The sequence below is a fragment of the Capricornis sumatraensis genome, chromosome 2, assembly GCF_032405125.1.
Source record: "Capricornis sumatraensis isolate serow.1 chromosome 2, serow.2, whole genome shotgun sequence".
NCBI lineage: Eukaryota > Metazoa > Chordata > Mammalia > Artiodactyla > Bovidae > Capricornis > Capricornis sumatraensis.
In genome coordinates this window covers 124,110,858-124,137,552 of record NC_091070.1, presented here as the reverse complement: position 1 = coordinate 124,137,552, position 26,695 = coordinate 124,110,858, and the positions used below count along the sequence as shown (strand labels likewise).

The window sequence follows — 26,695 nt, the reverse complement described above, 5'->3', positions numbered from 1 at the left end:
TTCCCTGTTACACTTCAGTTTTAGTAAAATACCTGTTCCCCTTTTCTCCACTGAGGAAACTCTCACGGTCTCTCTGATTCCTATGTCCTAAACCATGTTCATCCTTAATTCACTCTAGACAAGCTCTGCTCTATTCCAGAACTTTAGGATTCTTGGCCATGCAATGTAGAGGCCCAGCGAACTGCTGGTCCTTCAGGCTGTGAATTAGCTACTACCTTGGTGTCTCCTGGTCAACAGTTCTCAATTTACCGTCCTTAAGAATCACCTGTGGAACTTAAATAAAATGTAGATTCTTAGGCCTCAGCTCTTAGGCTTTTTAAACAAGCACCTCCTAGGATTCCGCTGTTAGTATTCCTCAGGTCTGCAGCTGATAAGAGCAGAATTATATAACTTCTCAGTTGCAGACACTGAACTAACCATAGCACTTAAGAATTTCATGTAAGCATCCAGTGACTCCACTAAGTCAATGAAGTGAACTGCCTTTTTAAATAAATTGCCTTATTAAAGCCATACTTTTTATTGCTTTCATCCAATCCTAGTAAAGGATTTGGTGAGAGGAAAGGCTGCAACCAGAATATCTTGGTGAAAATTAGTTGTTTAGCCCATTATAACTTCTCAGCAAATAGGAATATTCGATGTGCAGCCGGCACTGTGGAGGCTCTGGGGACACTGGGTGAACAGACAGAATCCCCCTCATGAAGACGAGCTCCTATCGCAGGAGGCAGATAGAAAGCAACTAATTAACATAAGCACATTTGACTACAGTTCTGATTAGTGTTGTTTGTGTCTTCTGTGTTCCTAGGTCCCAGTCTCTCATCCAGTAGTTGAAAAATGACTGATGATAATTAATAGAACTGTAGTCTACATAATCATAAATTTCTCCCAGGCAATTTCCTTTTTTATTTTTTATTAACAGTAAGTATCCTTGTTTATTCTACAGGCCACTGAAAATTAGAACATGAGTTTGCAAGCATGGGTAAAGACAAGTAGACTGTGTGTCTTGAGTCCAAGATTTTTAGTGATAATGCTGCCAAGTATTTATGGGAGTGTGGGGAATCTCCTGCTCTTCCTGAGCCTTGATTTCTTTGTATATAAAATAAAGGATGTTTTAATAGGTCTCGGAGGTCACTTCATGTACTGGGGTGTCTCTGAGTCTCTGATGGACTGAGTTGCGGGTTAACCGGGCTCCTAGGAAATGAGGCCAGGACCAGACCCGGCCCCTGACTGTGTATGTTTCTTGCAGGAACACCATGCTGAGCCTTTGCCTTGAGAATGCAGAGCTGAAAGAGCAGATGGGAGAAGCAATGTCTGATGGATGGGAGATTGAGGAAGACAAGGAGAAGGGCGAGGTGATGGTGGAGACTGTGGTTGCCAAAGGGGGTCTGAATGAGAATAGCCTTCAGGCTGAATTCAGAAAGGTCCAGGGAAAACTGAAGAATGCCCGTAATATCATCAGCCTCCTCAAAGAACAGCTGGTGCTGAGCAGCAAGGAAGGGACTAGTAAGCTTAATCCTGAGCTCCTTGTGCACCTGGCCCAGGAGATCAACAGAATGAACACAGAGCTGGTTTACTCTCCTGGAAAGCGCCAATGCCTAGAAGAGGAGGGTGTGACCACAAGGCCATGCCCCAGACCCCAGAGCCTTGACCTTGGGGCTGCCCTCACAGTGGATGCTCACCAAGTAAGTGTGGGGTTAGATGAAAAGCCCTTGGAGAAAGGCTGGAAATGTCCGTTTTTACCTTAAACTGTTCTGCCCCATGGGTCAGGAGGTACCATGGGAAGGGTACCTTTGCACCACAAGTAGTGGTGATAATGTTCCTCTAACATCCAGCCTTTAGAAAGGTTTCTTTTACAATATTATCTCATGAATATTACATGAGTAATTAACTTTCATAAATATTTGAATGCTTAATTTTCCAGGCAAGACACTAGGCACTGGAAACAGGCAATAAGACTTCATCTCTGCCCTTCAGATATTCAACATGGTGGGGAAAGATGGCACAAAACCAGATCATTTCCATAGGATGCAATATAGAGCTACACGGGGCTTTAAGGCAGCCAGTCAGTGGTGTGTAATGACATCTCTTACCTATCACTGCTGTGTACTTCACAGCTCAGCACAGGAGTCTGCTCCTGAGCCTCAGAGGAACTGTCAGGATTCTCTAAGGGGAGGGGGCTGAGCTGCTGCTGCTGCTGCTGCTAAATCGCTTCAGTTGTGTCCAACTCTTTGCAACCCCAGAGATGGCAGCCCACCAGGCTCCCCCGTCCCTGGGATCCTCCAGGCAAGAACACTGGACTGGGTTGCCATTTCCTTCTCCAGTGCATGAAAGTGAAAAGTGAAAGTGAAGTTGCTCAGTCCTGTCCTACTCTTCGCGACCCCCTGGACTGCAGCCCACCAGGCTCCTCCACCCATGGGATTTTCCCGGCAGGAGTACTGGAGTGGGGTGCCAGTGCCTGCTGGGGATTAAGTAAAATGGATAGCAGAGGACTGAGAGAACAACTGGGTAGGAATGCAGGGAGAGATGAGTGGAGGTTTCCACCCCTTCTCTTTTCAACCACGAACAAACATTTGCTGAAGGTTCCTCACAGACTCAGGTGGCACTGTGCTGTGTGCTGTAGCAACAGAGATAAATAAAACATCACCCCAGCTCTCCAGGTGCTCAGTCTGGAAAGCAAGTAGCTGCCAAGTGGAATGAGGAGTGTTACGACAGACACATGGATGAAGTACACAGGGTTCGCAAGGCGAAGTGGCTGCCACTGCCTGGGGAGGAGCTCAGATGGCCCTGACTCTGTGCTGGCTCTTTTCACAGCTGGATAACCAGCCCCAGACCCATGACCCTGGGCCACAGTCAGAATTTCGCCTCTCGGGATCCACGAAGCACCTGCGCTCCCAGTTGGCACAATGCAAGCAACGCTATCAGGATCTCCAGGAGAAGCTGCTGATATCAGAAGCCACTGTCTTTGCCCAGGCCAACCAGCTGGAGAAATACAGAGTCATGTTTAGTAAGTCTTAAGTTCACCACCACCTGTCTTCTCCCTGAGAAGCTCGTGCTTTGCAGACTTCACTCTTCTTTCCCAGTCTCATGGCCAATTCAGTCCTGACTATGACCTTAGCATTGTGGAAGTGGATTGTTGTTGTTACCTAGTCGCTAAATCGTGTCCAACTCTTTTACAACCCCATGGATTGTAGCCTGCCAGGCTTTTCTGTCCTTGGGATTTCCCAGGCAAGGATACTGGAGTGTGTTGCCATTTCCTTCTTCAGGGGATCTCCTTGACCCAGGGCTCGAATCCACATCTCCTCCTTTGGCAGGTGGATTCTTCACTGAGCCACCAGGGAAGCCCATGGAAGTGGATACTCAACTTCAATCTGCAGATGGCAGAAACAAATGAATGAAAAAAGCAAGTTTGCAGTGACAGCATAGGGAGGGAATGAGCTAACATCTAGCTTCACTGATTTCTGGTACAGTCAACAGACCGCCTTACCGCTCTCAACATATGTTGATTGTTTCTCTTCTGCTCCTCTTTGCACCACAGTAGACTCTTCAAAAATGTACCATTGTTGTTGGTCTAGAATCATGCTTTCTCGTAGAACTTCTGCAGTGACATAAATGTTCTGTATCTACGTCACATGTGGTTATGGAGAACATGAAATGTAGCTAATTCAATTTGGGGATTTAAAGTTTTATTTAATTTTTATCAGTTTAACATAAAACAGTCACGTTTATAACACTTATAGAACAGTGTAGATCTTGGTGTCTTTGAAACTGAGTTAGTTCTGCTCCATTCAAACATTCCCTGAGCCCCCAAGAACAAAACATTTGCTAGTTTCCCTGGGGCTTGTAGAGTTGATAGTATGCAGTGTCTGACTTAAACATGTCTGGTCCCAGGGAAGCCCAGGTTATCTGTAGGTAAGCTCACCAATGGGGAACAAGCTCACCTGGTGGAGAGAGGTCCTGCTGCCTGGAGCAGGTGTTTCTTCTCCCACCTCAGTCCAAAGAAGCATCTATCCCACTCTGGGTCTGACCTCTCCAAGGGCCAGGGTGCGTGCTGCTGAGGATGAGAGTGTATGTGGGAAATTTAGATCCTCTGTAGCATGCCCTGTCTGTTCCCAAGCAGGTGGATCATCGGTGAAGCAGGACAGCAAGCAAGTGCAGGTGGACCTCCAGGACCTGGGCTATGAGACCTGTGGCCGAAGCGAGAACGAGGCTGAGCGGGAGGAGAGCACCAGCCCTGGTGAGAGCTTGGGTGGGGGGCTCGCCCTCCCCCACTAAGGGCAGCCTTCACATTTGGGTGCTGCTGGCCAACCCCACATCTGATGAGGAGCAGGGCTGAGGGGTGCAGTAGGCTGAAGGAGACACAGGACAGAGGGGGACAGAAAGTTTGGAGAACTCATGCCCAAAATGAGGCTGAGTGTGAGTTTGAATTTCTACAATTAGTTTTCAACATGCTGCCTGTTTAAAAAACAATTTCAGTGTGAACTTTAAAAAAAAATGTTCTATCCAACTGATTATTTTAGAAAAAATACTGTGTGTGTGATAGTTGCTCAGCTGTATCTGACTCTGTGACCTCATGGACTGCAGCCCACCAGGCTCCTCTGTCCATGGAATTCTCCAGGCAAGAATACTGGAGTGGGTTGCCATTCCCTTCTCGAGAGGATCTTCCCAACCCAGGGATCAAACCCAGTCTCCCGCATTGCAGGCAGATTCTTTACCATCTGAACCACCAGAAAAAAAATATACTAAAGTCTATTTATTAATGAGAAGATCAAATGAGCTTTGAGTGAGTCAGTGAAAGTTGCTCAGCCATGTCCAACTCTTTGAGACCCCATGGACTATACAGTCCATGGAATTTTCTAGGCCAGAATACTAGAAAGGGTAGCCTTTTCCTTCTCCAGGGGATCTTCCCAACCCAGGGATAGAACCCAGGTCTCCCACGTTGCAGGCAGATTCTTTACCAGCTGAGCCACAAGGGAAGCCCAAGAATACTGGAGTGGGTAGCCTATCCCTTCTCCTGCGGATCTTCCTGACCCAGGAATTGAACCAGGGTCTCCTGCATTGCAGGCGGATACCAACTGAACTATCAGGGGGATATGCAAACTGAACATCTAAAAAAAGTGTTTTTCTGTTATAAAAGCACTTTAGCTATAGGGACATCCACCAAATTGAAATTGAGGAGAAAAACACTGAGTAAAATAGAAGGTGACCACACCTGACTTGCAGGGCTCTTGGAGGACAAGAAATACAGCATTTGGAGGCTAGCACAGTGCCAGCACTGAATAAAGTACTGTTTTAACTTTTGTTCTAGTAATTATTGTCCTCAAGACCTTGAAGGGCATGGCCTCAGCAGCATGTCCAGCTTCACTCAGGAGGATGTCTTTGTCTTTTCTCAGAGTGTGAGGAGCACGACAGCCTCAGGGAAACAGTCTTGATGGAGGGGCTGTGCTCCAAGCAGGGACACCTGGGCTCCACAATGGCCAGCCCCCCTGGGAAGAAGCCCCTGGACAGCCAACTAGGGAAGCAGGAGGAGCTCCGGGCATACGGAAAGTCAGAAGACATCTCTGTCTTACGTAAGGACATCAAAGATCTGAAGGCCCAGCTGCAGAACGCCAACAAGGTCATTCAGAACCTGAAGAGCCGGGTTCGGTCCCTCTCAGTTACAAGCGATTATTCATCTAGTCTGGAGAGACCCCGAAAGCTGAAGGCCGTTGGTGCCCTAGAGGGATCTTCACCGCACAGTGTCACTGATGAGGACGAGGGGTGGCTGTCTGATGGCGCTGGGGCTTTCTACCCTCCAGGGCTTCAAGCTAAAAAGGATCTGGAGAGTCTGATCCAGAGGGTGTCCCAGCTAGAAGCCCAGCTCCCAAAAACTGGGACAGAAGGGAAGCTGGCTGAGGAGCTGAGATCTGCCTCGTGGCCTGGGTAAGGAGGGTGCTCTGTGGATCATTGCTTGATTGAAGATGTCTAAGTTTATGTCAAAGTTTATGTGTGAAATAGGGAAGCCCAGGCAGGTAGAAGAGAGAACCCACTGGGGCAGTCAGAGAGGACCTATTTCAAAGGTAGCCCTGGGTGTTAAGAAAGGACACATGACCCCTGCTGGGAGATACCAGGTCCCTGGGATTTCCTCTTAGGAATGTCTTCATACAAGTAGTAAAACTGGAGGCAGACCTTCTGGGTTTGAATCCTAGCTCCAGTACTTACAGTCTATGCAAGCCTCCTTAGTCTTCCTGAGCCTGTTTCTTTATCTATTAAATGAGGATAATAAGAAAACCTATCTCAAAGGGTGGTTATTAGGTTTAAATGAATTAATCCAAGTACTTATAATAATGCCTAGCACATATTAAAGCTCTCAACCCTATTTGCCATAATTATTATTGTTATTGATACTTTGTGTTGAAAAACACTGGACTAGATGTCCATTTCGGTATCCAGGTTATCTATGCTGAGTAACAAACTACCCCAAAGTAGGGGATTCAAACAGTAATTTATGTGAATGGCTGGGCTTAGTAGGGGTAGCTCTCACTTGGGGTCTCTCATGCTGTCAGATGATGGCTGGGGCTGGAGTCACTGTCTGGCTAGACACGGCTTCTTCATTCACGTGTCTGGTGGTACAGTGCTCCCTGGCTTCTCTCTTTCTGCATGTGGCTTCCTGTCTTCCGGGGTCTGTCCTCCTGGCCTGGGCCTCTCATAGTGGTGGTCTCAGGGTAGTTTCACTTCAGCATGGTAGCTGGCTTCCAAGAGTCTGGAAGTAAAAGTTGCCCGGTGAATTAAGAGTGATTCCTGGACTTGGCGCAGTGTCACAGAGCCCACACAGATTTGAGGAGGTAGAGAATGACTTCCACCTAATGATGAAAGAGGGGCACAGCCACACTGTAGCCAAGCATGTGGAACGGGAGCTCGAGTAATGGCCGTCTTTGCAAAATACAGCCTGCCGTGATATAGATGGTCTTTGAAGTAAAAGACATGAAAGGACTTATTTGGATTTTTAGTATTTATTGAGTACCTACTCAATAAATATATTTGTCATTTATTATCAACTATAAGCCCACACTGTATTGGTGCTGTAAGGGAAGTAAAATACAGCACGGTATTTACCCCCACAGAACTTATTTTTCACTTTTGGCACATGACTAATGTATAGTAAACAGTGGAGGAATGGTGCTGTGCCATGTTGTTTGATGCAAGTTTGTCAGAACAGAATTTACTCTTAAACACATCCTTTGGTTTTGGTGCCAGAATTCAGCATAAACTGAGGAATTCTTAGAGATGCTCTTACAGAAATCTCTACAGAAGCCCCCATAGCTTAATCTTCCATTCTTACTCTTTCCTCTTCTTTCATTCATTAGGAAATATGATTCCCTGATTCAGGACCAGGCCCGAGAACTATCCTACCTACGTCAGAAAATACGGGAAGGGAGAGGTATCTGTTATCTTCTCACTCAGCACTCGAAAGACACGGTGAAGTCTTTCGAGGACCTCCTAAGGAGCAACGACATTGACTACTACCTGGGGCAGAGCTTCCGGGAGCAGCTCGCCCAGGGCAGCCAGCTGACAGAAAGGCTCACCAGCAAACTCAGCACCAGTAAGTCGGCCTCATGGCTTTGGGACCCTCTCAGTGACTCCCAGAGCCCAGCCCCAGGTGCCCACCTCACCTCCACCACAGCTGTTAACCCAAGTCCTGCTTCTGCTTCATTCCTGGGGGCCGTTATGAGATCAGGACTGGTTGGTGGGCCGCACAGAGGAGGAAGCACAGGGTCGGAGAGGCCGTGATTGCAACTGTAGAAATGTCATCATTTATGGACTGTGCCGTTTGGGAAAGGAGGCTGAGTTCATCCAGTGTTGGGGGAGAAAGGGAGGAGGGCTGGGAGGACTTCATGGCAATAAAAAGAGGCCTGAATTGAGAACTGCAGGACACAAGCTCTAGCCTGATGCTACCATTCAGTCTCTGTGGGCAAATGGCTTAACTTTTGAAATCTTTGACATCTCTTGTTTCTTCCCCTATTGCCCGGCATCACACATGAATATAATTCAAATAGAGATAAAGGACAGCACCATGCCCACTTGAACATGGGCACTGAACATCACAGTACACAGGCTAGGAATATTGGTCAGAGTTAGAGTCTTTTACTTAGAATTTCCTGAGAGCACCTGAGGGGGCACAGCAGGATCAGTTTTGGGGGCCAACCAGCCCACATCCCAGTGGCAGGTGCAGAGGTGGGACAGGGTTGTTGGTCACTTCCTCAAAGCAAAAGCAGGTTCTATGTGAAAGCTATGAGGGGACACAGAGCTCTCACCTGGGAGTCATTCTGTGGCAGGCTTGGAGCCTGGTATGTTACGGAGGGAATCTGGCCAAGTGCCTTTTGGAATTTTTTTTGCATTGATTTGGGGCAGAGGCAGTCATGATGGTGATTGCCAGGTCAGGGAGGTTCTGCCTGGCGAGTGCTAGAGATCCTGCAGGTCTGTTCTCTAAAAATGCAGCCTGAGGTCTCGAGATTAATTCTTCCACATGTCCTGACCACACATAAAGTGGTCACTATTTTGTGCTTGAATAGGCTCTTGTACTTGTAATGTGTAAAGTGAGACCTGTTTAATTTCTTACTGTTTCTTTCTGAATTTGGTTTGCAGAGGATCATAAAAGTGAGAAAGATCAAGCTGGACTCGAGCCACTGGCTCTGAGGTAATTCAGATAGAATCTGGTAAAGAAATTGGGAACAAGGCCTAAGGGATCAAGGAGGGCTGCAACTTCACAAGTCGGAAGTGGGGAGGGGGTATGGAAAGTACTGATTGTAATGAATTCATTTGTTCGTGAAACACCTTCCTGTTTTTTTTAGCTTAATTCTTTACACTCTTTTGATAGAATTCTGTTGATTTCTATTTGTATAATGATTCTCGAGGCTTAGTAACCTAGAGTCAGTCTGACCTAAAAGTAAACTTACCAGATTTCAAGGGTCCTTAGCACCCCGAGGATCTCCTCTGCTCCCCAACTCTGTGTGTTTAAACACACAGTGTGCTTTTTGCCAAGTTGGCTTACCCCCAAGTTGAGTTAGCAGCTAGTTTAGTGGCCACACAGTTTCCTTGGGAAAAAAAGAATTGTATTATAGTTCCTAATAAAATTCCTCAATGTTGCAGATCTTGGGAGGCTACAGTGCCTTGGAAACCAGTTTCCAATGAGTCACTGCATATTTTCTTATTATGTGCAATAAAGTTCAGGCTCAGAGTTCTTTGTAGTTACTAGTTCAAATCCCTTTGTGTCATGAGTATGCTTTAGACCACTCAGTGCTCCTCCAAATATCTGCGGTGAAGAACAAAGGATTTTGTTTTTCTCTCTAATCTATCATAGACACACACATGGTCTGTACCTTAATCAACCAGATGATTCTACTTACGTACTCTTGGATGTTGTGAGGATGCCACACTGCTGTGTTTCTCGGTGCTCACCATCTGTTTCTGTACTTACGTGGTTGGAGACCGGGAACCAGGAGTTCTCGGACTCCAGCTGTCCTGGGGACCACACTTGGAGCAGCAGTGCCTTAGAGAGCTGGCTGAGCCTCTGCAAGTCCTCAGTGTATCGTGTGGCCAGTGCACTGGGCACCTCTTGCTCCCCCTCCCTCTGCACCCGGCCTCCTTCTCACTCCTAAACCAGAGATGGGTAATTTCATTTATTCTTTGCAGGCACGGTCCCCTTGACTTAGGTAGTTTTCCTCATAAGGACTAGCTCATCCAGTGATTCTGGCTTCCCCTGTTGTCCTCCTTCACCCCACTAGGCTTAGCAGGGAGCTGCAGGAGAAGGAGAAAGTGATTGAAGTCCTGCAGGCCAAGCTGGACGCCCGCTCGCTCACGCCGTGCAGCAGCCATGCCCTGTCTGACTCTCAGCGCTCTCCCAGCAGCTCCTCCTTCTTGTCTGATGAGCTGGAAGCCTGCTCTGACATGGACATCGCCAGCGAGTACACACACTATGAAGAGAAGAAAGCTTCACCTGGTCACTCAGGTAGCCTCCACTTTCTGAGTGGAACCACCTTTTTCTAGGCTGAGAGGAGACTTCCACATCCCGGCTTTATAGATACACCTTGGCCTGTGTCAGGCTGAACCATGCCAAACATAGGCCCCAGTGGGTCAGGACCTTTGCTTTGCTCCTGACTCTACGAGTTGACCCTGTCACTGGGTCTCCACTCTCACCTGGATGCTGTTGGACCAGGCAGATCACAGTGGGAAGAGTGAGAACAGGATGGAGACTTTTGCTTCCCCACTGCCTCCTGGGCACACAATCTGTCTGATTGGTCTCCTTCGTTAAGATGGGATGTCGTATCCCTCCAGCCAGCTGCAGCTCCTGAACCCCTGAGTTTCCTTGGGTGTCCACATATGCTGCTGCACTTGCCTGGTATCTTTGGAGGTGCCTTTGTCTTGGTTCCCAGCTCTGAGCCCCACTGTTACCTCTCAGGTGGCTTTTCTCACTGAAGGAGCAGTCTGCAAATAAGGAATGAAAGCTGCTCACAGTGCTTGTGCTTGGTGCTTTCCCTGAAAACAAGGCTCTGCCCTGGTTAAATTGTAAGATCAGATTCCAGTTCTTTGTAGAATACCAAACATGTTCTTTCATTCATGGGTTTTGTAGATTCCATCCATCATTCGAGTCATTCTGCTGTACTGTCTTCCAAACCATCAGCAACCAGTTCATCTCAGAGGGTTAAGGCCGAACCCAGCAGCAACCCTATCAGCTTCCCAGCTCCCCAGAATCCCCCCAACGAGGCCAGCCAGGCCCATCCAGGTATGCACTAGCCAATGGGGCAGGGGCTTCATCTCCTCACTCAGCTTTGACTTTTCTTCAGGGACAAGAAAAGCACCATTAGGAGCTTAGATACATTGGATCCTAGATAAAAATCAAGAGACCATTTAAATTCACGAATAGGGTCTGACTAGTCTTTAACTACTGTAGAAAAATAAATAATCCACATCAGACTTTGATCTGCATACCAATTTTGACCAGTCATTGGCTAATCATTTTAAGAGAATCATCTTCATTTCTTTCTCTCATTTCACCCTGGGAATCAAAGAGGCAAAATGTTTCTCTCAGGATTATTGTAGCCAGAGAGCAAAAAGAAATTTCCCTCTGCTGCTCCCTTGTATGTTTTCCCCATTTTATCTGCAGAGGAGCCTCTGTAGGTGGTGGGACTATTTCCTTCATAGCTAAGGATGCTTCAGTATCCTTAGAAGGGATTCTGTTCACGTTACATTATCTTTCATGGTTTTATGAATGGGTTGGTGGTCCTTGATATGGTATATATTTTGGACCGACAGAGTTGTATATTTCATTTACCTGCCTCAGGTTAGTTACCAGGGAGTGTATTATCCAATCACAGCTCCACACTAGCAATGGCACAGGACAGGCAAACCTTATTCTCACCGGCTGCCCCCCAACAAAACGGGCTGGCTGCCTGCCTTCAGTGTGGTTGCGGTGAGGCTGCATTCAGTAGAGATGCCTACAGAAGAATGACACTTTTCTTCTGCTGTCCTTGTCTCTCTTGAGAGCAAGTCAACCAAATCTTAAGGAAAAGAATGTGTCCAACTCTTTCTGGGCTCAAAGTTTCTGGGCCTAAATTTCCAGGTAAACCAGGAAATCATGGGGAAAAACCATTTGCCAAGCACTGTAGACATCTCTGTGAATGCTTTGGGATTAAAAAGAGCAGAAGGTCGAAGGTTTTAGAATCAGAATGCCTCCCTGAAGGAGGCCTGGGCTGTGACACTTGGTAATTCAGGGGTCTTGTACTGCTTTGATACTATGTCAGCATCCTGGGATAAGGTATGTTTTTCAGAATGTGATCACTGTCCTCTGTGTGAAACAGTCTCCACAAGTCTAGACGTCTTGGTTTCTGCTCCCTCTGTGGACTACATGCCCTTTAGCTGTTTTTAGGAAAAAGAGAGAGATTCAAACTTCCCAGGCTTCCTGAAGTCTATAGATGGGCTGCATAATGATCACCTGTGAAGATTTTTCTTTTAAAAAAGTTTCTGCCAGAGTTTATGATTCAGTAGGTTTGCATCAAGGATGGAAGAATCCACATACATTAAGCATTTTTCTTAAACTATTTGAATGTCCAGACAGATTTGCATGCCACTGTGTCTAAGTCAGTTTGCCAAGGCTTTTATTTTTCCTTTGGTGAATGAGCACGGTGGTTTGGGATTCTCACATTTGCTTCCATCAGCCTTGAATTTCATGCCTCAGTCATGCCAGCGTCCCCACCCTCCTAGCCTACTCCTGTCCTCCATAGGGCGAGTCCTGTCGCTTTCAGGAGTTCTAGGTGTGGGGGAGTCTTGTCATGGGGATCAGGACTGGCCCATGCTGGCAGCAGCACCCCAGGGCCCCTGAGAGCACTCAGGCGGAGCCATCCTGACTTGCCATGCCCGGGTGGCTAGGATGGGGCTCTCACGGCTGCCTGAGCTATGGTAATGCTACCTTGCCTTTTTATAACCAGCTGTTTTCAAGATGAGCATAGAATGTGAATGCAGGATAGCCCTGGCAGGGGAGAGGAAGGAGGGAGTGAGATAAGTCAGCCTCTTGGGTAGCTGTGCTCCCCCTTGGCCTTCTTAGTCATCACCACATTGAATGACAGACACTCCCCAAGGAGACACTTGGTCAGGAAATAGTTCCACCTTCTCAATCTTTTACCCATTCTTTTCTCTCCCTTTCAGTCTAATGACTTATGTCCTTTCTCCCTAACTTTCTGTTTCTAGGCCTTCATTTCCAATCCATACCCACGCTGGTTAGCCTTCCCCAGGCACCACTGCCCTCAGCTCCACCCAGCTTCCTGCCTTTCAGCTCTGCTGGCCCTCCCCTCCCTGGCTGCTGTGAGACACCCATGGTCTCCTTGGCAGAGGCTCAGCAGGAGCTGCAGATGCTGCGGAAGCAGTTAGGAGAAAGTGAGCACTTCCTGCTGCATTTGTGTGCTTGCAGATGGTGGACCCACACTGTGTGTCTCTGCATGGCTTTGGCTGGATGGCAGAGTTTTAAAAATAACACAGGGGTACACGCTATCAGTGGACGATTGAGGGAGAGCTGCGCTTGCTGTTTTTGGAAATATATTTGCTGTTATCTTTCTTATATGTGTGTTTCATCAGTTAGTAGGTAACTAACGATCCTCCTATGTGAAATAAGAAAAGAACTTCATATGATGAATTTGCCCTCTAGTAGTGCTTTAAAAAAAACTAGAAAGAAATTTGAAATTACCTTGTAACCATGGTCTGTGCCTGTAAAGAAGAGCTTGGATGGGCCAGAGACTGATGGTCACCATACAGAGAGTGTCCAATGACCTAAGACCACAGCTGGGAATGTGTACAGCTTGAGCCCCATTTAGACCACATTAATATCCCTGAAATTGGATACACTGTCTACTCTAACATTAGTTTGATTTCCAGCTAGACTGAGATCATTTTTAAGGAGAGTCTGCACAGTGTTCTTGCCTGGAGAATCCCAGGGACGGGGGAGCCTGGTGGGCTGCCGTCTATGGGGTCGTACAGAGTCGGACACAACTGAAGTGACCTTAGCAGCAGCACATGTTCCTTCCAGCAGGCAGTGAGGTCTAAGAGGCTACGTTCTGCTACCAGTGTTACACAGGTATAGCAACCTAAGTACCTACCAACGTGAACATGGTCTTACCTTGTATGACAGAGCCAGGGCAGAGAACTAAAACTCAGAGAGTGAGGTTACTTGATCAAGGTCACTAGTAAGGGGGAGAAATGGACTTAAATTTGGATCTTCTGCTCTTGGTTCCATGTTTCCATTATACCTTCTCCATCTAGAATGGTTTTGTTACAGTCCTGCTGAGAGCACAGGCTGAGCTCAGCTGAACAATGCTGGAGGCCCCTTGCAAAAGTCTTTTCTCTCTTTAGAGATGACAGGAAGGTGCTATTCTCTCTGAACTAGAACTTGCTACCATGCTACCACAGCAGATCTGGAACCAACAATTGACGGATAACAAATCTGTTCCATGCCGAAAGGCAAGAGTGTTCACTAGACTACTTTTCTTTTCCTTACTTCCTTTTCCTTCGCCTTTCCGCTTTATCACATTATCTTTGCCCAAAGGGAAAGACAGGAAGAAGAGCACCGTGCATGAAATGGTCTGCTGATGCAGGTTAAACTGGAGTCACAACCGGTCTGTTCCATGGGCCAGATTTTGGATGGTCCAGCCTTGGCGAGAAAGGCTGTAACCCTTTCTTTGCCTTGTTAAGCACAGTCCTCTCCAAAGAGCTCATCAGCTCTCCTCCTTTGCTTTAAACCAAGCTTCTGAGTGGATAGTGGTGCATGGCAGCTTCTCAGGTCTCTGTGGAGCTAAAATCTTCTTGTGCAAGTGTCTGTCTGGTGTTTTTGCATGGTTTAGGGCATGCGCTCTGTATTGTGTGGCTGGGGAGACTGGACCATGAGACTACTGATCCCTGTTACTAATAGATTTGAAGCCTCCTACGATCTTGGTGAGAAAGTAAGCTGAGTGTCAGCAACCACTGATTTCCCCCTTTGCCTTGTGTGGGGTTGGGTTGAAAGTGGTGTGGACTAGGTAGGGAGACACGTCTCTTTTAAATCCTGGACTGTAATTTGGATGCTTACACGTTTCATCCTCCTCCTTAATTTCCAGTGATCCTAATGAATATCTAGTATTTTTCAAACTGGGGAAAGGGAGATACTTGACAATACTTCTCAAACTTTCCTGCCTATTAGAATCAGCTAGGACGATTTTAAAACATTCAGTACACAAGCTGTACCACATACCAATTAAGGTCAAATCTCTGGGGAACCAGGCACCAGTGCTTGCTTTTACATTGTCTCAGATGATTCCAGAATGTAGGCAAATTTGAGAACAGTTATAAATAAGGATCAAAATTGACAACTGCCAACTACATTAATCCCTCAAAGGGGATTGGCTTGGTTGGAAGAAACCAGGACCTCACTCCTCACTCCTATTTCTTAGGCAGAGCTACCTGTTTACTCTGCTGCTCGTGTCGATAATCCCTGGAAGAAAACAGTCTTCTGAATGTGAATATCCTGAACTATAGCCGGTTCACTTCTTTCCCTCTCTCACCCAGCTGGGATTAATTTTAAGTAGAAGCGGAGATGATGGGAAGGCCCATGATTTCACAGGATCTATGAAGGCATCAGCCTATGAAATGAAAGGTCCTACCTCCCCCATGGGAGAGTGTTCGTGACTCTTCAGATACAAGTGATGATATTTCAGTTCCTTGAATCATGTTGAGTAAGATTCAAATCACCCCTTACCTCACACAGAACCTCCCCCAACCTCAGCAAAACATTCACTCGAGTGACTGGGGCCACCATTCTAGCTGGATTGATGCCCCCTTCCTCTTTTGACAACCCCAAAGGAAAACTGGGAAAACTGGTGAGTGACACACTCACTTTGGCTTCCGGAACAGCAAGTACTCCCAGGAACACAAACATTCCTGTTCACAGGTGTGCTCAGTGCTATGGCCCATCACACTGTTACCCCCTGACTTTCCCAGGGAGTTCTACCCAGGACCTTCCCTGGACTCTATCATGAGGCATTATCACAGGAGCCAGGATTAGGGCCGCAGGACTTTCCTTTGGTGCACATGGCTGACTTTAGGATGCTTTATTCACCCCCTACCTCTTGTGTCTCATGCTAGCGAATACAAGGGGTTAGGGTTGTAGCTTCTGGGTGTCAGTCTTCATCTCACTGGTGATCCGCAGCCGACTGGGACCTCAGCCCGTGTGTCCCTTCAGTGTCTGTTCTTCTCAGTCACACGTTTCCTGGCTGATCCTTGTGTTCTGCTACTGCTTCTCACTCGTGTTTCCTTCTGCGCAGGTGTCACCAGTGTTCATCCTGCTTCCCCGGCCACATTGCCAACCAACCCTACAGAAGCCAGATCTTCCCTCTACCTCAACCCTACCCAGCCCCTCTGTCCTCTGAGGAGCACTACGGAACTAAGCCAAGTCCTGGAGCCTGGGTACCTGGGCAGCAGTGGCCAGTGGGACATGATGAGGCCTCAGAAAGGGAACATATCCGGGGACCTATCCTCAGGCTCCTCCATGTACCAGCCTAACTCCAAACCCACAGGTAAATACAAAGCCGAGCAGGTCAATTGTTTCTCTGAACCATTTGAAACCCCTTACATTTACCAGTTACCCTGGTAACTGTACATGTACACTTACAACTCCCTTACATGCACCCCTATATGGGAGGAGGCCCATGGGGCTTGCTTAGCACCAGCTGTCCTGTGTTTGAAATCAAATTACTCTTTTTTAAGGGTAAAAGTGACAGGTTATTTAATTTTAAACCTTTTTTTGTTTTTTTTTTTTTTTGTATTGGGGTATAGCCAATTAACAATGTTGTGATAGTTTCAGATGAGCAAAGGGACTCAGTGATACATACACATGTACCCATTCTCCCTCAAACTCCCCTCCCATCCAGGCTGCCACATAACGTGAACAGAGTTCTGGGTGCTATATGGTAGGTCCTTGTTGGTTATCCATTTTAAATATAGCAGTGTGTACATGTCCATCCCAAATGCCCTAACTATCTCTTTCCCCCAACCTTCTCCCTGGCAACCATAGATTTGTTGTCTGAGTTTGTGAGTCTCTTTCTGTTTTATAAGTAAGTTCATTTGTATCATTTCTTCTTAGAATCCACATATAAGGGATGTCACATGGTATTTCTCCTTCTCTGATTTCACTCAGTATGACGATCTCTAAGTCCATTCATGTTGCTTCAGTGGCATTATTTCATTATTTTTTATGGCTGAGTAACTTTCACTTTTCACTCTCATGCATTGGAGCAGGAAATGGCAACCCACTCCAGTGTTCTTGCCTGGAGAATCCCAGGGACGGGGGAGCCTAGTGGGCTGCCGTCTATGGGGTCGCACAGAGTTGGACATGACTGAAGCGACTTAGCAGCAGCAGCAGCAATATTCCACTGTGTGTGTGTGTCTGTGTGTATACATCTTGGTGGAGCCAATTCACTCTTTAAACAAAGTCACCTGAGCTCCCATATGCCCATGAGAGAGGACAGTGATGTTTAGGGATCTTGCTGAGAGGCCACTGGCAGAGGCCCCCTAGTGGGCCCCACTAGCAGACAGGATGCTCCATCTCCACCTCCTCCTGTCCTTCTGGGTGGCTGCAGGGGCTGACCTGCTAGAGGAGCATCTTGGTGAAATACGGAATCTGCGCCAGCGCCTGGAGGAGTCCATCTGCATTAATGACCGCCTGCGGGAGCAGCTGGAACACAGGCTCAGCTCCACTGCCCGCGAAAGCGGTAGGAGAGGCCCAGGGCCTCCTATTTCCGGTCTAATCGGGGAGAATCTGAAGGTTGCCCCAGAGAAGAGAGTCACAGATTTCAAAGCACTGTAGTCTGCTTTCCTCCACTTGCTCCTTACAGTCAGCAAGGCAGGGGCAAGGACCATTCCCCTCCCTTTGTTGCTGTATCTGAGCTCAGAGAGTAACTCTCCTCACTGCAGATCTAACAGATCTGGTCCCCAGAATCCTCTGGCTTCTTGTTCACCCTAAAGCTGCTCATTTGCTGCCTGCTGACTTCTGTGCCCTGGTTCTGTGATTGGCATGTGGTGGAGCCAGGTCTGCAAAGCCTCCCACAGCCACTTACCAAGGTGGCCTTCCTGCCCACACTCTCCCCCAGGCTGCTGACACTGGGAGGCCGGCCTTTCCAAACACCCTTGACCTGTCCACACTGCAGCAGGAGCAGCTATTTAGGGAATAGAGCCTCCTGAACAGCTCACCCAGGGCACATGAAATGCATGCAAAGAACCCATGAAGAGGAGCCACAGGAAAGCCAGGTGTTTGGCTCAGCAGACTTCGTCCCACCAGGACGCAAGTCTCAGAGTTTTCTGCTGGGTTGGGACAGTGTCTTTGGAGACAGAGAATGAGCAAACAGAGAGCCTCTGTTACCCAAATGTGTAACTTACCTGCTTGCACTTCCCCGGACAGGCTCAACCTCTAACTTCTATAGTCAGGGCCTGGAGTCCACACCTCAGCTCTCCAGTGAGAACAGAGTCCTTAGGGAAGAAAACCACAGGCTTCAGGCTCAGCTCAGTCATGTTTCCAGAGGTGAGTGCCAAAAGCCACAAACTGGTCAGTGTTGTATCCCTTTCGTCCCTGGCCACACCCATCACCAGTTGGAGAAGCAAAGAGAGGAGGTGGAGAGAACAGAGCTACTCAGACCCACCAACATCAAACTCTCATAGCTTTTCTCACTCTAGAAAGGGCTATTTCCTGACAGTGCCCAACCATGGGCCTTCAGACGCCTAGGCTCCAGGGAGGAGGAGCTTTAGGAAATCCACTTCTGTGCAACTCACTTGCAGTAATTCAGTTATTAGCTATCAAACTAGACACCAGTTAGTGCCTGTCCTACCTCCCCACAACTCACAGCTAGTTTGGACCCAGGAAAGGGAGGAGCAGGAGGCCTATACACCCCCTCCGGTTCTTCCAAGACCTCTCTGAAGCTCCCTGTGTCCCTCTCGTGCTGATGTGCTATCCCATGTCTCCTCTCCATCTCCCTCCTTATACACTCAGGGCTCCTCTTTGGTCCCCGGTCCTCATGACTGTGTCTGGAGGTGCTAGAAAAACATCTTCCAGAGCTTTCTCAACACTAGTGAGTGGGCATCCATGTGTAGGCATCATTTCCTATGGGGCTTGGGCAGGGCAGGGGTGGTGGTGGTGGGCGGTGACCTTAATTGAGTTCATGAAATCAATGTATTTTCAATCACAAATTATTTTTATTTACAAATATTTATTGAATAGCCAAATAGACAAAGAATAGTGGCTAAGAGGATTAAGCCCAGAATGAAATAATGCTTGCAGGAAAGGAAAAAGACATTCAGAGAGGTTTCTACATAAGCCTCTTGATCCTTGGCAAAACTCACGAGTGGATTATTACATAGAGGGTATGTGAGTACTTAGAAAATAGAGTTAGGAAGCAGAGTGTGTTCCCTAAAACCAAGGCGGGCCATCCTGAATCACAGCAGCAACCTCTTTCTGCAGAGAAAGAGGCTCCCACTTCTTGGAGTGTGTGGATGTAACAGCAGACACTGGCTTTGCCTCCCCGGCAACATAAGCTGGCCTTCCTTTCACCTTAGTTCTGTTTGTCGGGATGGATGTGCTTGGGCTTATCTTTCTGCTGACCTTTGACCCTACAATATAAGTACTCCTGTGTCCTGCTTACCAGAGCACTCCCAGGAAACAGAATGCCTGAGGGAGGCTCTGCTGACCTCTCGATCCCGGCTTCAAGAGCTGGAAATGGAGCTGGAGCACCAAAAGGTAGACCGGCAGCAGTTACTGGAAGACCTGAAGGAGAAGCAGCAGGAGATCTTGCATTTCCAGGAGGAACGACTGTCTCTCCAGGAGAAAGACTCCAGGTTAGAGGGAGCCCATTGAAGATGGCCCCATTTTCAGATTTAGAAAAAGGGACATTGGCAAGTCAGTGAATGGTCCTTTTTGGAAACCTCAATATCCCCTCTGCTATTTCAGATTTATGGGTAACTTTGAACAGAAGGAATGACTTCTCTAGGAATGACTTTTTCATTCCAAAGTTGAGAGAGTAAAACCCTCATGTAAGGCTTCAGCATATCAGATTCTGGAGAAAGTACTTCCAGTGAGTTTTAGGATATTAGTCCCATCATCACCTAGGAGGTCTACACCAGCCTTGGTGCTGCTTCCCAGCATAAACCCTGTAACTGCTGGACAGCATGACAAGACACGGTGGGGCAGTAAGAACACCAGGTAGTGTGTCCCAGGTATGATAGCTAACAGCACAGTTCTAAGCAAAGGGATTTTTCTGAGCCTCTCTTGCCACATCTGTAAAATAAAGGCAGTGGTCTTCATGATACCTCAGTTGACATCTAGGGCTAAAATTCTATGATGCAAAAGTTGGCTCAGAGCCTCTTGCCCTGATGGCAATCCACCTGCTCAGTGGACCCTTGCTTCTCCCTTGCCAGGCTGCAGCATAAGCTGGCCCTCCTGCAGCAACAGTGTGAACAGAAACAGCAGCTTTTCCAGTCCCTCCAGTCAGAGCTACAGATCTATGAGGCACTTTATGGTGACTCCAAGAAGGGGCTGAAAGGTATGTTTTCCCTTCTTCCCCACCCTGTGAGCTTCTTGTTCTTGCTAAAGCTTCCAGTGAAGTCTTTACCTTGGGAGTTCCGGAGACCTTGGAACTTACTTTGTTCTATCTGAGAAAAAGCCTCAGTCATTGAGGATCCCAATAAGAAGGGGGGAACACTCACACACAAAGCCCAGATGCTGGTGACAAGAGCAAGATTCAGCCTACAGATCCTTAAAAATAGGCTATAAGAGTCAAACTTCACCTACCTGGATGGTCTGAGACGAGTTAATCAAAGTCCAGATTATACAGTGATTTAAAAAAAATGCAAAGAACCATTCTGGTGGTGTCATCATTTGAAAACTTCTCAGATGCGAATTCTGATCACCCAGGCAGCGATTGTTGCAGACAACCAGCTCCCAAGCTGACTTTTCCCCAAGTGAGAAAAAAGTTTTCTTTAAAGACATTTTTATTCTGGGTATAATTAATTTATCAGAAAAATAATTTGCAGATATTTCTCTAAATCCTTTTAGTGTCTTTGAACAACAGCACTTTTTAGATTTTATTGAACATCGGATTTTTTTCTTTTATTATTTATGCTTTTCTTTATGTCCTAGCGAAGAAAGCTTTGTCTATCTCAAGATCATGAAGATTTCCTTGTATTTTTCTTCTTGAAGTTTTATAGTTTTTGCTCTTATGTTTAGGCCTGTGTTCCATTTTGAATTAATTTTGTATATGATGTGAGAAAAAGGTTAAAGTTCTTTTTTCCCCATATTGGTATCCAGTTTTTCCAGCACCATTTGTTACAAAGAATGTCCTTTTCCCATTTAATTACCGTCGCAGCTTTGTTGACAATCAACTGACCATAACTTGTTAGTAATACTTTATAATTTTTGGTATATTCATCTTTCATATTTTAATTTTTACATAAATATTTCTCATGTGTGGGATAACACTTTCTTTCATTTCAACTGCCAAGTAATTTTTTTGCTAGGATATAGGAACACAATTGATTTTTCATCACCACAACCACCCTCAAATTGCTTAGCATCTCCACTGAAAAACAACTGCCAAGGCAAAAAAAATCACTTGCCAATATATGTGAGTCTATTTCTGAATTCTTCACTCTGTTCCATTAATCAATATGTCCATTCTTCCACCAATAACAAGCTGTCTTCATTGTTAGAGTTTTATAGTAAAATCTGAATTTGTTTGGGTAAGTCTTCACACTTTGTTCTTTTTTTTTCTCTTTTAAAATTAAAAAAAATATTGGAGTATATTTGATACACAATGTGTTAGTTTCAGGTATACAGAAAAGTGATATAGTTAGACATATATCCATTCATTTTCAGAATCTTTTCCCATATAGGTTATTACAGAGGATTTTATGTTAATACCAACCTCCTAAGTTATCCCTCCCCCCACCTTTCCCTTTTGGTAACCAGGAGTTTGTTTTCTAAGTCTGTGAGTCAGTTTCTGCTTTGCAAATCAGTTCACTTGTATTCATTTTTTAAGATTCCATATATAAGTGATATTATATTTGTGTTTTTCTGTCTGATTGACTTCACTTGGTATGATATCTCTAGGTCCACCCATGTTGCTGCACATGGCATTATTTCATTCTTTTTTATGGCTAAGTAATAACCCATTGTATACATGCACCACATCTTTAATCATTCATTTGTCAATGGACATTTAGGTTGCTTCCATGTCTTGGTTATTGTAAGCACTAATGCTGTGAACATTGGGGCACAAGTCTCTTTTCCAAGCATGGTTTTCTTCAGATATATGCTCAGGAGTGGGATTGGTGGATCATATGGTAGGTCTATTTTTAGTTTTTTAAGGAACCTCCATACTGTTCTCCCTATGGCTACACTGAATTCCCACCAACAGGATAGGAAGGTTCCCTTTTCTCCACAACCAATCTAGCATTTGTTGTTTGAAGATATTTTGATGATGGCTATTCTGGCCAGTATAAGGTAATACCCCATTGCAGTTTTGATTTGCATTTCTCTAATAATTAGCCATGTTAAGCATCTTTTCATGTGGTTTTTGACCATCTGAAATGTCCTCTTTGGAGAATGTCTATTTAGATCTTCAGCCTATTTTTTGATTGGGTTGTTTATTTCTTTGACATTGAGCTGCATCAGCTGTTTGTATAATTTGGAGATTAATCCCTTGTCAATCAATTGATTGCAAATATTTTCTCCCATGCTGTGGGTTGTCTTTTCATTTTGTTGATGGTTTCCTTTGCTGTGAAAAAGCTTGTTAAGTTTAATTAGGTCCCATTTGTTTATTTTGGTTTTCATTTCTTTAATCTAGGAGGTGGATCCAAAAAGAACTTGATGAGATTTATGTCAAAGGGTGTTCTGCTTAGGTTTCCCTCTAAGAGTTTTATAGTATCCAGTCTTACATTTAGATCTTTAATCCATTTTGAGTTTGTTTTTGTGTATGGTGTTAGAGATTTCTAATTTCTTTCATTTACATGTAACCATCCAGTTTTCCCAGCACCACTTATTGAAGAGACTACCTTATACACATTGTAGAGTCTTGCTTCCTTTGTTGTTGATTAATTAATCATGGGTGCAGGGGTTTATTTCTTGGATTTCTAGCCTGTTCTATTGATCTGTCTTTGTGCCAGTACCATACTGCTTTGATTACTGTATAGTCTGAAATCAGGAGCCTGATTCCTCCAGCTTCATTTTGCTTTGTCAAGATTGCTTTGGCTATTTGGGGTCTTTTGTGTTTCCATACAAATTTTAAGATTTCTATCCTAGATCTGCCAAAATTTCATTGGTAATTTTATAGGGGTTGCATCAAATCTGTAGATTGCCTTGGGTAGTGTAGTCATTTTAACAATACTGATTCTTCCAATCCAAGAACATGTTATATCTGTCCATCTGTTTGTGTCATGTTCAGTTTCTTTCATCAGCATCTTATAGTTTTCAGAATATAGGTCTTTACCCTCCATAGGTAGGTTTACACCTAGATATTTTATTCTTTTTGATGTGATGGGAAATGAGATTGTTTCCTTAATTTCACTTCCTGACCTTTTGTTGTTAGTGTATAGAATTGCAAGATATTTCTGTGTATTAATTTTGTATCTTGCAACTTTACCAAATTCATTGATCAGCTCTAGTAGTTTTCTGGTAGCATCGTTAGGATTTTCTATGTGTAGAATAACCAGTTCATCCTAAAGGAGATCAGGCCTGGGTGTTCATTGGAAGGACTGATGTTGAATCTGCAATTCCAGTACTTTGGCCACAGGATGTGAAGAGCTGACTCATTTGAAAAGATCCTGATGCTGGGAAAGATTGAGGGCAGGAGGAGAAGGGGATGACAGCGGATGAGATGGTTGGATGGCATCACCAACTCAATGGACATGGGTTTGGGTGGACTTCGGGAGTTGGTGATGGACAGGGAGGCCTGGCGTGCTGCAGTTCATGGGTTCACAAAGAGTCGGACGTGATTGAGTGACTGAACTGAACTGAATCGTACCAGGTTTCCCGACGTGGTAAAGAACCCACTTGCCAATGCAGGAGACATGGGTTTGACCCCTGGGTCAGGAAGGATCCCCTGGAGAAGAAATTGGCAATCTACTGCAGTATTCTTGCCTGGGAAATCCCATGGACAGAGGACTGTGGGCTACAGTCCATGGGGTCACAGAAAAGTCGGACACAACTTAGCAACTAAACAACAACAATCATGTTATCTGCGAATAGTGACAGTTTTACTTCTTTTCCAATTTGGATTCCTCTTACTTCTTTTTCTTCTCTGATTACCATGGCTAGGACTTCCAAAACTATGTTGAACGAAAGTGGCAAGAGTGAACATCCTTATCTTGTTACTGATCTTAGAGAAAATACTTTCTTTTTCAGCTTTTCACTGTTGAGTATGATGTTAGCTGTGGGTTTGTCACAATGACCTTTATTATGTTGAGATAGGTTCCCTCTGTACCCACTTTCTGGAGAGTTTTTATCGTGAGTGGTTGTTGGATTTTATCAAAAGCTTTTTCTGCATCTATTAAGATGATCATGTGATTTGTGTTCTTCTATTTGTTAATGTGGTTTATCACACTGATTGATTTGCAGATATTGAAAAATCTTTGCATCCCTGGGATAAAGCCCAATTGATCATAGTATATGATCCTTTTAATGTATTGTTGGATTCAGTCTACAGGTATTTTGTTGTGTCATGTTCATCAGTGGTATTGGCCTGTGATTTTCTTTATTTTGTAGCATCTTTGTCTGGTTTTGTATCAGAGTAATGGTGACCTCTTAGAATGAGTTTGGGTGTGTTCCTTCCTCTGTAATATTTTGAAATGGTTTCAGAAGGATAGGTATTAACTGTTCTCTAAATAGAATTTGCCTGTGAAGCTATCTGGTCCTGGACTTTGGTCTGTTGGAAGTGTCTTAATTACAGTTTCAGTTTTAGTAATTGTGATTGGTCTATTTATATTTTCTGTTTCTTCCTGGCTCAGTTTTGGGGGATTGTACATTTCTAAGAAATTGTCCATTTCTTATAGGTTGTCCATTTTATTGGCATGCAGTTGCTTGTGGGAGTCTCTTATGATCCTTTGTATTTCTGTGGTTCTGTTGTAACTTCTTTATCATTTCTAATTTTATTGATTTGAGCCTTCTCTTTTCTTCTGATGAATCTGGCTAAAGGTTTATCTATTTTGTCTATCTTTTCAAAGAGCAAGGTTTTAATTTCATTGATCTTTTCTTTTGCTTTCTTTGTCTCTATTTCATTTATTTATGTTCTGATCTTTGATTTCTTTCCTTCTGCTACCCTTGGATTTTGTTTGTTCTTTCTTTAGCTGCTTTAGGTATAAGATTAGATTGTTTGAGATGTTTCTTGTTTCCTTAAGTAAGATTTATTGCTGTGTTCCATAGGTTTTGGATCATTGTGTTTTCATTTTCTTTTGTTTCTAGGTATTTTTTAAATTTCCTCTTTGATTTCTTCAATGATCCATTGGCTATTTAGAAGCATGTTATTTTTCTTCACATGTTTTTGTTTTACAGTTTTCTTGTAGTTTATTTCTAATCTCATAGTGTGTGGTCAGAAAAGGTGCTTGATATGATTTCAATTCTCTTAAATTTCTCAAGGCTAGCTTTCTGGCCTAGCATATGGTCAATCCCAGAGAATGTTCCATATGTAATTGAAAAGAATTTATCAGCTGCTGCTTTTGGATGGAATCCTGTAAACATATCAATTAACTCCATCTGGTTTAATGTTTCATTTAAGGCCCATGTTTTCTTATTGATTTTCTGTTTGGCTAATCTGTCCATTGATGTAAGTGGAGTATTAAAGTCCCCACTATTATTGTGTTACTGTCAATTTCTCCTTCCATGGCTGTTAGAATTTGCCTTATATATTGAGGTGCTCATGTGTTGGGTGCTTTTATATTTACAACTGTTATATCTTCTTCCTGGATTGCTCTTGTGGTCATTATGTAGTGTCCTTCTGTGTCTCTTGTCATATAGTTATTTTAAAGTTTATTTTGTCTAATACGAGTATTGCTACTCCAGCTTTCTTTTGATTTCCATTTTCATAGAACATCTTTTTCCATTCCCTCACTTTCAGTCAGTATGTGTCTCTAGTTCTTAAGTGGGTCTCTAGTAGACAGCATATTGATGCGTCTTTTTGTATCCATTCAGTCGGTCAATGTCTTTGATTAAAGCATTTAATCCATTTTCATTTAAGGTAATTACTGATACATATGTTCTGATTGCTGTTTTGTTAATTGTTTTAGATTTGTTTTTGTAGGTCTTTTTCCCTCCCTTCCTCTTATAGTCTGTTTTCTTATGGTTTGATGACTGCCTTCAATGTTGTGTTTGGGTTGATTTACCGTTTTGTGTGTATCAATTGTGGATTTTTGTTTTGTGGTTACCATGAGGTTTTGATATAGCAGTCTATATATAAACAAGATTGTCTTAAGTTGTCCATCTCTCACTTTCAAATGAATTTCCAATAGCCTGCTTTTATACTCTGCACTTCCCATGATTATTGATTTTGATGCCATATTTGTGTGTGGATAATTCTCTACCTTTACAGTATGTTAACCTTTACAATATGTTTGCCTTGCCAATAAGCTTTCCTATTTGTAATTTTGTTTCTAGTTGTGGCCTTTACTTTTCTGCCTTGAGAAATTTCCTTAGCATTTGTTGCAAAGCTGGTTTGGTGGTGCTGAATTCTCTCAGCTTCTGCTTGTCTGTAAAGCTTTTGATTTTTTCATCACATCTGAACAAGAGTTTTACTGGGTAGACTATTCTTGGTTGTAGGTTTTTCCCTTTCATTACTTTAAATATATCATGCCACTCCCTTCTGGCCTGCAGAGTTTCTGCCAAAAATATCAGTTGATGACCTTATGGTGATTTGCTTGTATGTTATTTTTTGCTTTTCTCTTGTTGCTTTTAATATTTTCTCTTTATCTTTTATTTTTCCCAATTTGACTAATATGTGTCTCAGAGTGTTCCTCCTTGGGTTTATCCTGTATGGGACTGTCTTCACTTTCTTGACTTGAGCAACTGTTTCCTATCACATGTTAAGAGTGTTTTCAGCTATTATATCTTCAAATATTATCTCAGGCTCTTTCTCTCTCTTTTCTCCTTCTGGGACCCCTATAATGCAAATGT

The 26,695-nt window shown here is 44.6% G+C and overlaps 1 protein-coding gene across 14 annotated transcripts in view; it reads left to right on the top strand.

The window, feature by feature from the left end:
- The window catches only part of PDE4DIP (phosphodiesterase 4D interacting protein), a 240,281-nt gene that overhangs the window by 202,123 nt on the left and 11,463 nt on the right, over positions 1 to 26,695 (top strand). For 6 of the 14 annotated variants that reach the window (XM_068966238.1, XM_068966236.1, XM_068966239.1 and 3 more), the window contains 14 exons: positions 1,244 to 1,679; positions 2,809 to 3,001; positions 4,112 to 4,231; positions 5,388 to 5,916; positions 7,341 to 7,576; positions 8,620 to 8,671; positions 9,759 to 9,982; positions 10,604 to 10,756; positions 12,718 to 12,903; positions 15,816 to 16,067; positions 17,130 to 17,261; positions 17,948 to 18,067; positions 19,185 to 19,374; positions 19,954 to 20,078. In XM_068966238.1, coding sequence (XP_068822339.1) covers positions 1,244 to 1,679; positions 2,809 to 3,001; positions 4,112 to 4,231; positions 5,388 to 5,916; positions 7,341 to 7,576; positions 8,620 to 8,671; positions 9,759 to 9,982; positions 10,604 to 10,756; positions 12,718 to 12,903; positions 15,816 to 16,067; positions 17,130 to 17,261; positions 17,948 to 18,067; positions 19,185 to 19,374; positions 19,954 to 20,078 — 2,948 coding nt within the window. The remainder of the gene's footprint in view (positions 1 to 1,243; positions 1,680 to 2,808; positions 3,002 to 4,111; positions 4,232 to 5,387; positions 5,917 to 7,340; positions 7,577 to 8,619; positions 8,672 to 9,758; positions 9,983 to 10,603; positions 10,757 to 12,717; positions 12,904 to 15,815; positions 16,068 to 17,129; positions 17,262 to 17,947; positions 18,068 to 19,184; positions 19,375 to 19,953; positions 20,079 to 26,695) is intronic. The other 8 variants (XM_068966235.1, XM_068966233.1, XM_068966231.1 and 5 more) reach the window with 5 other exon arrangements.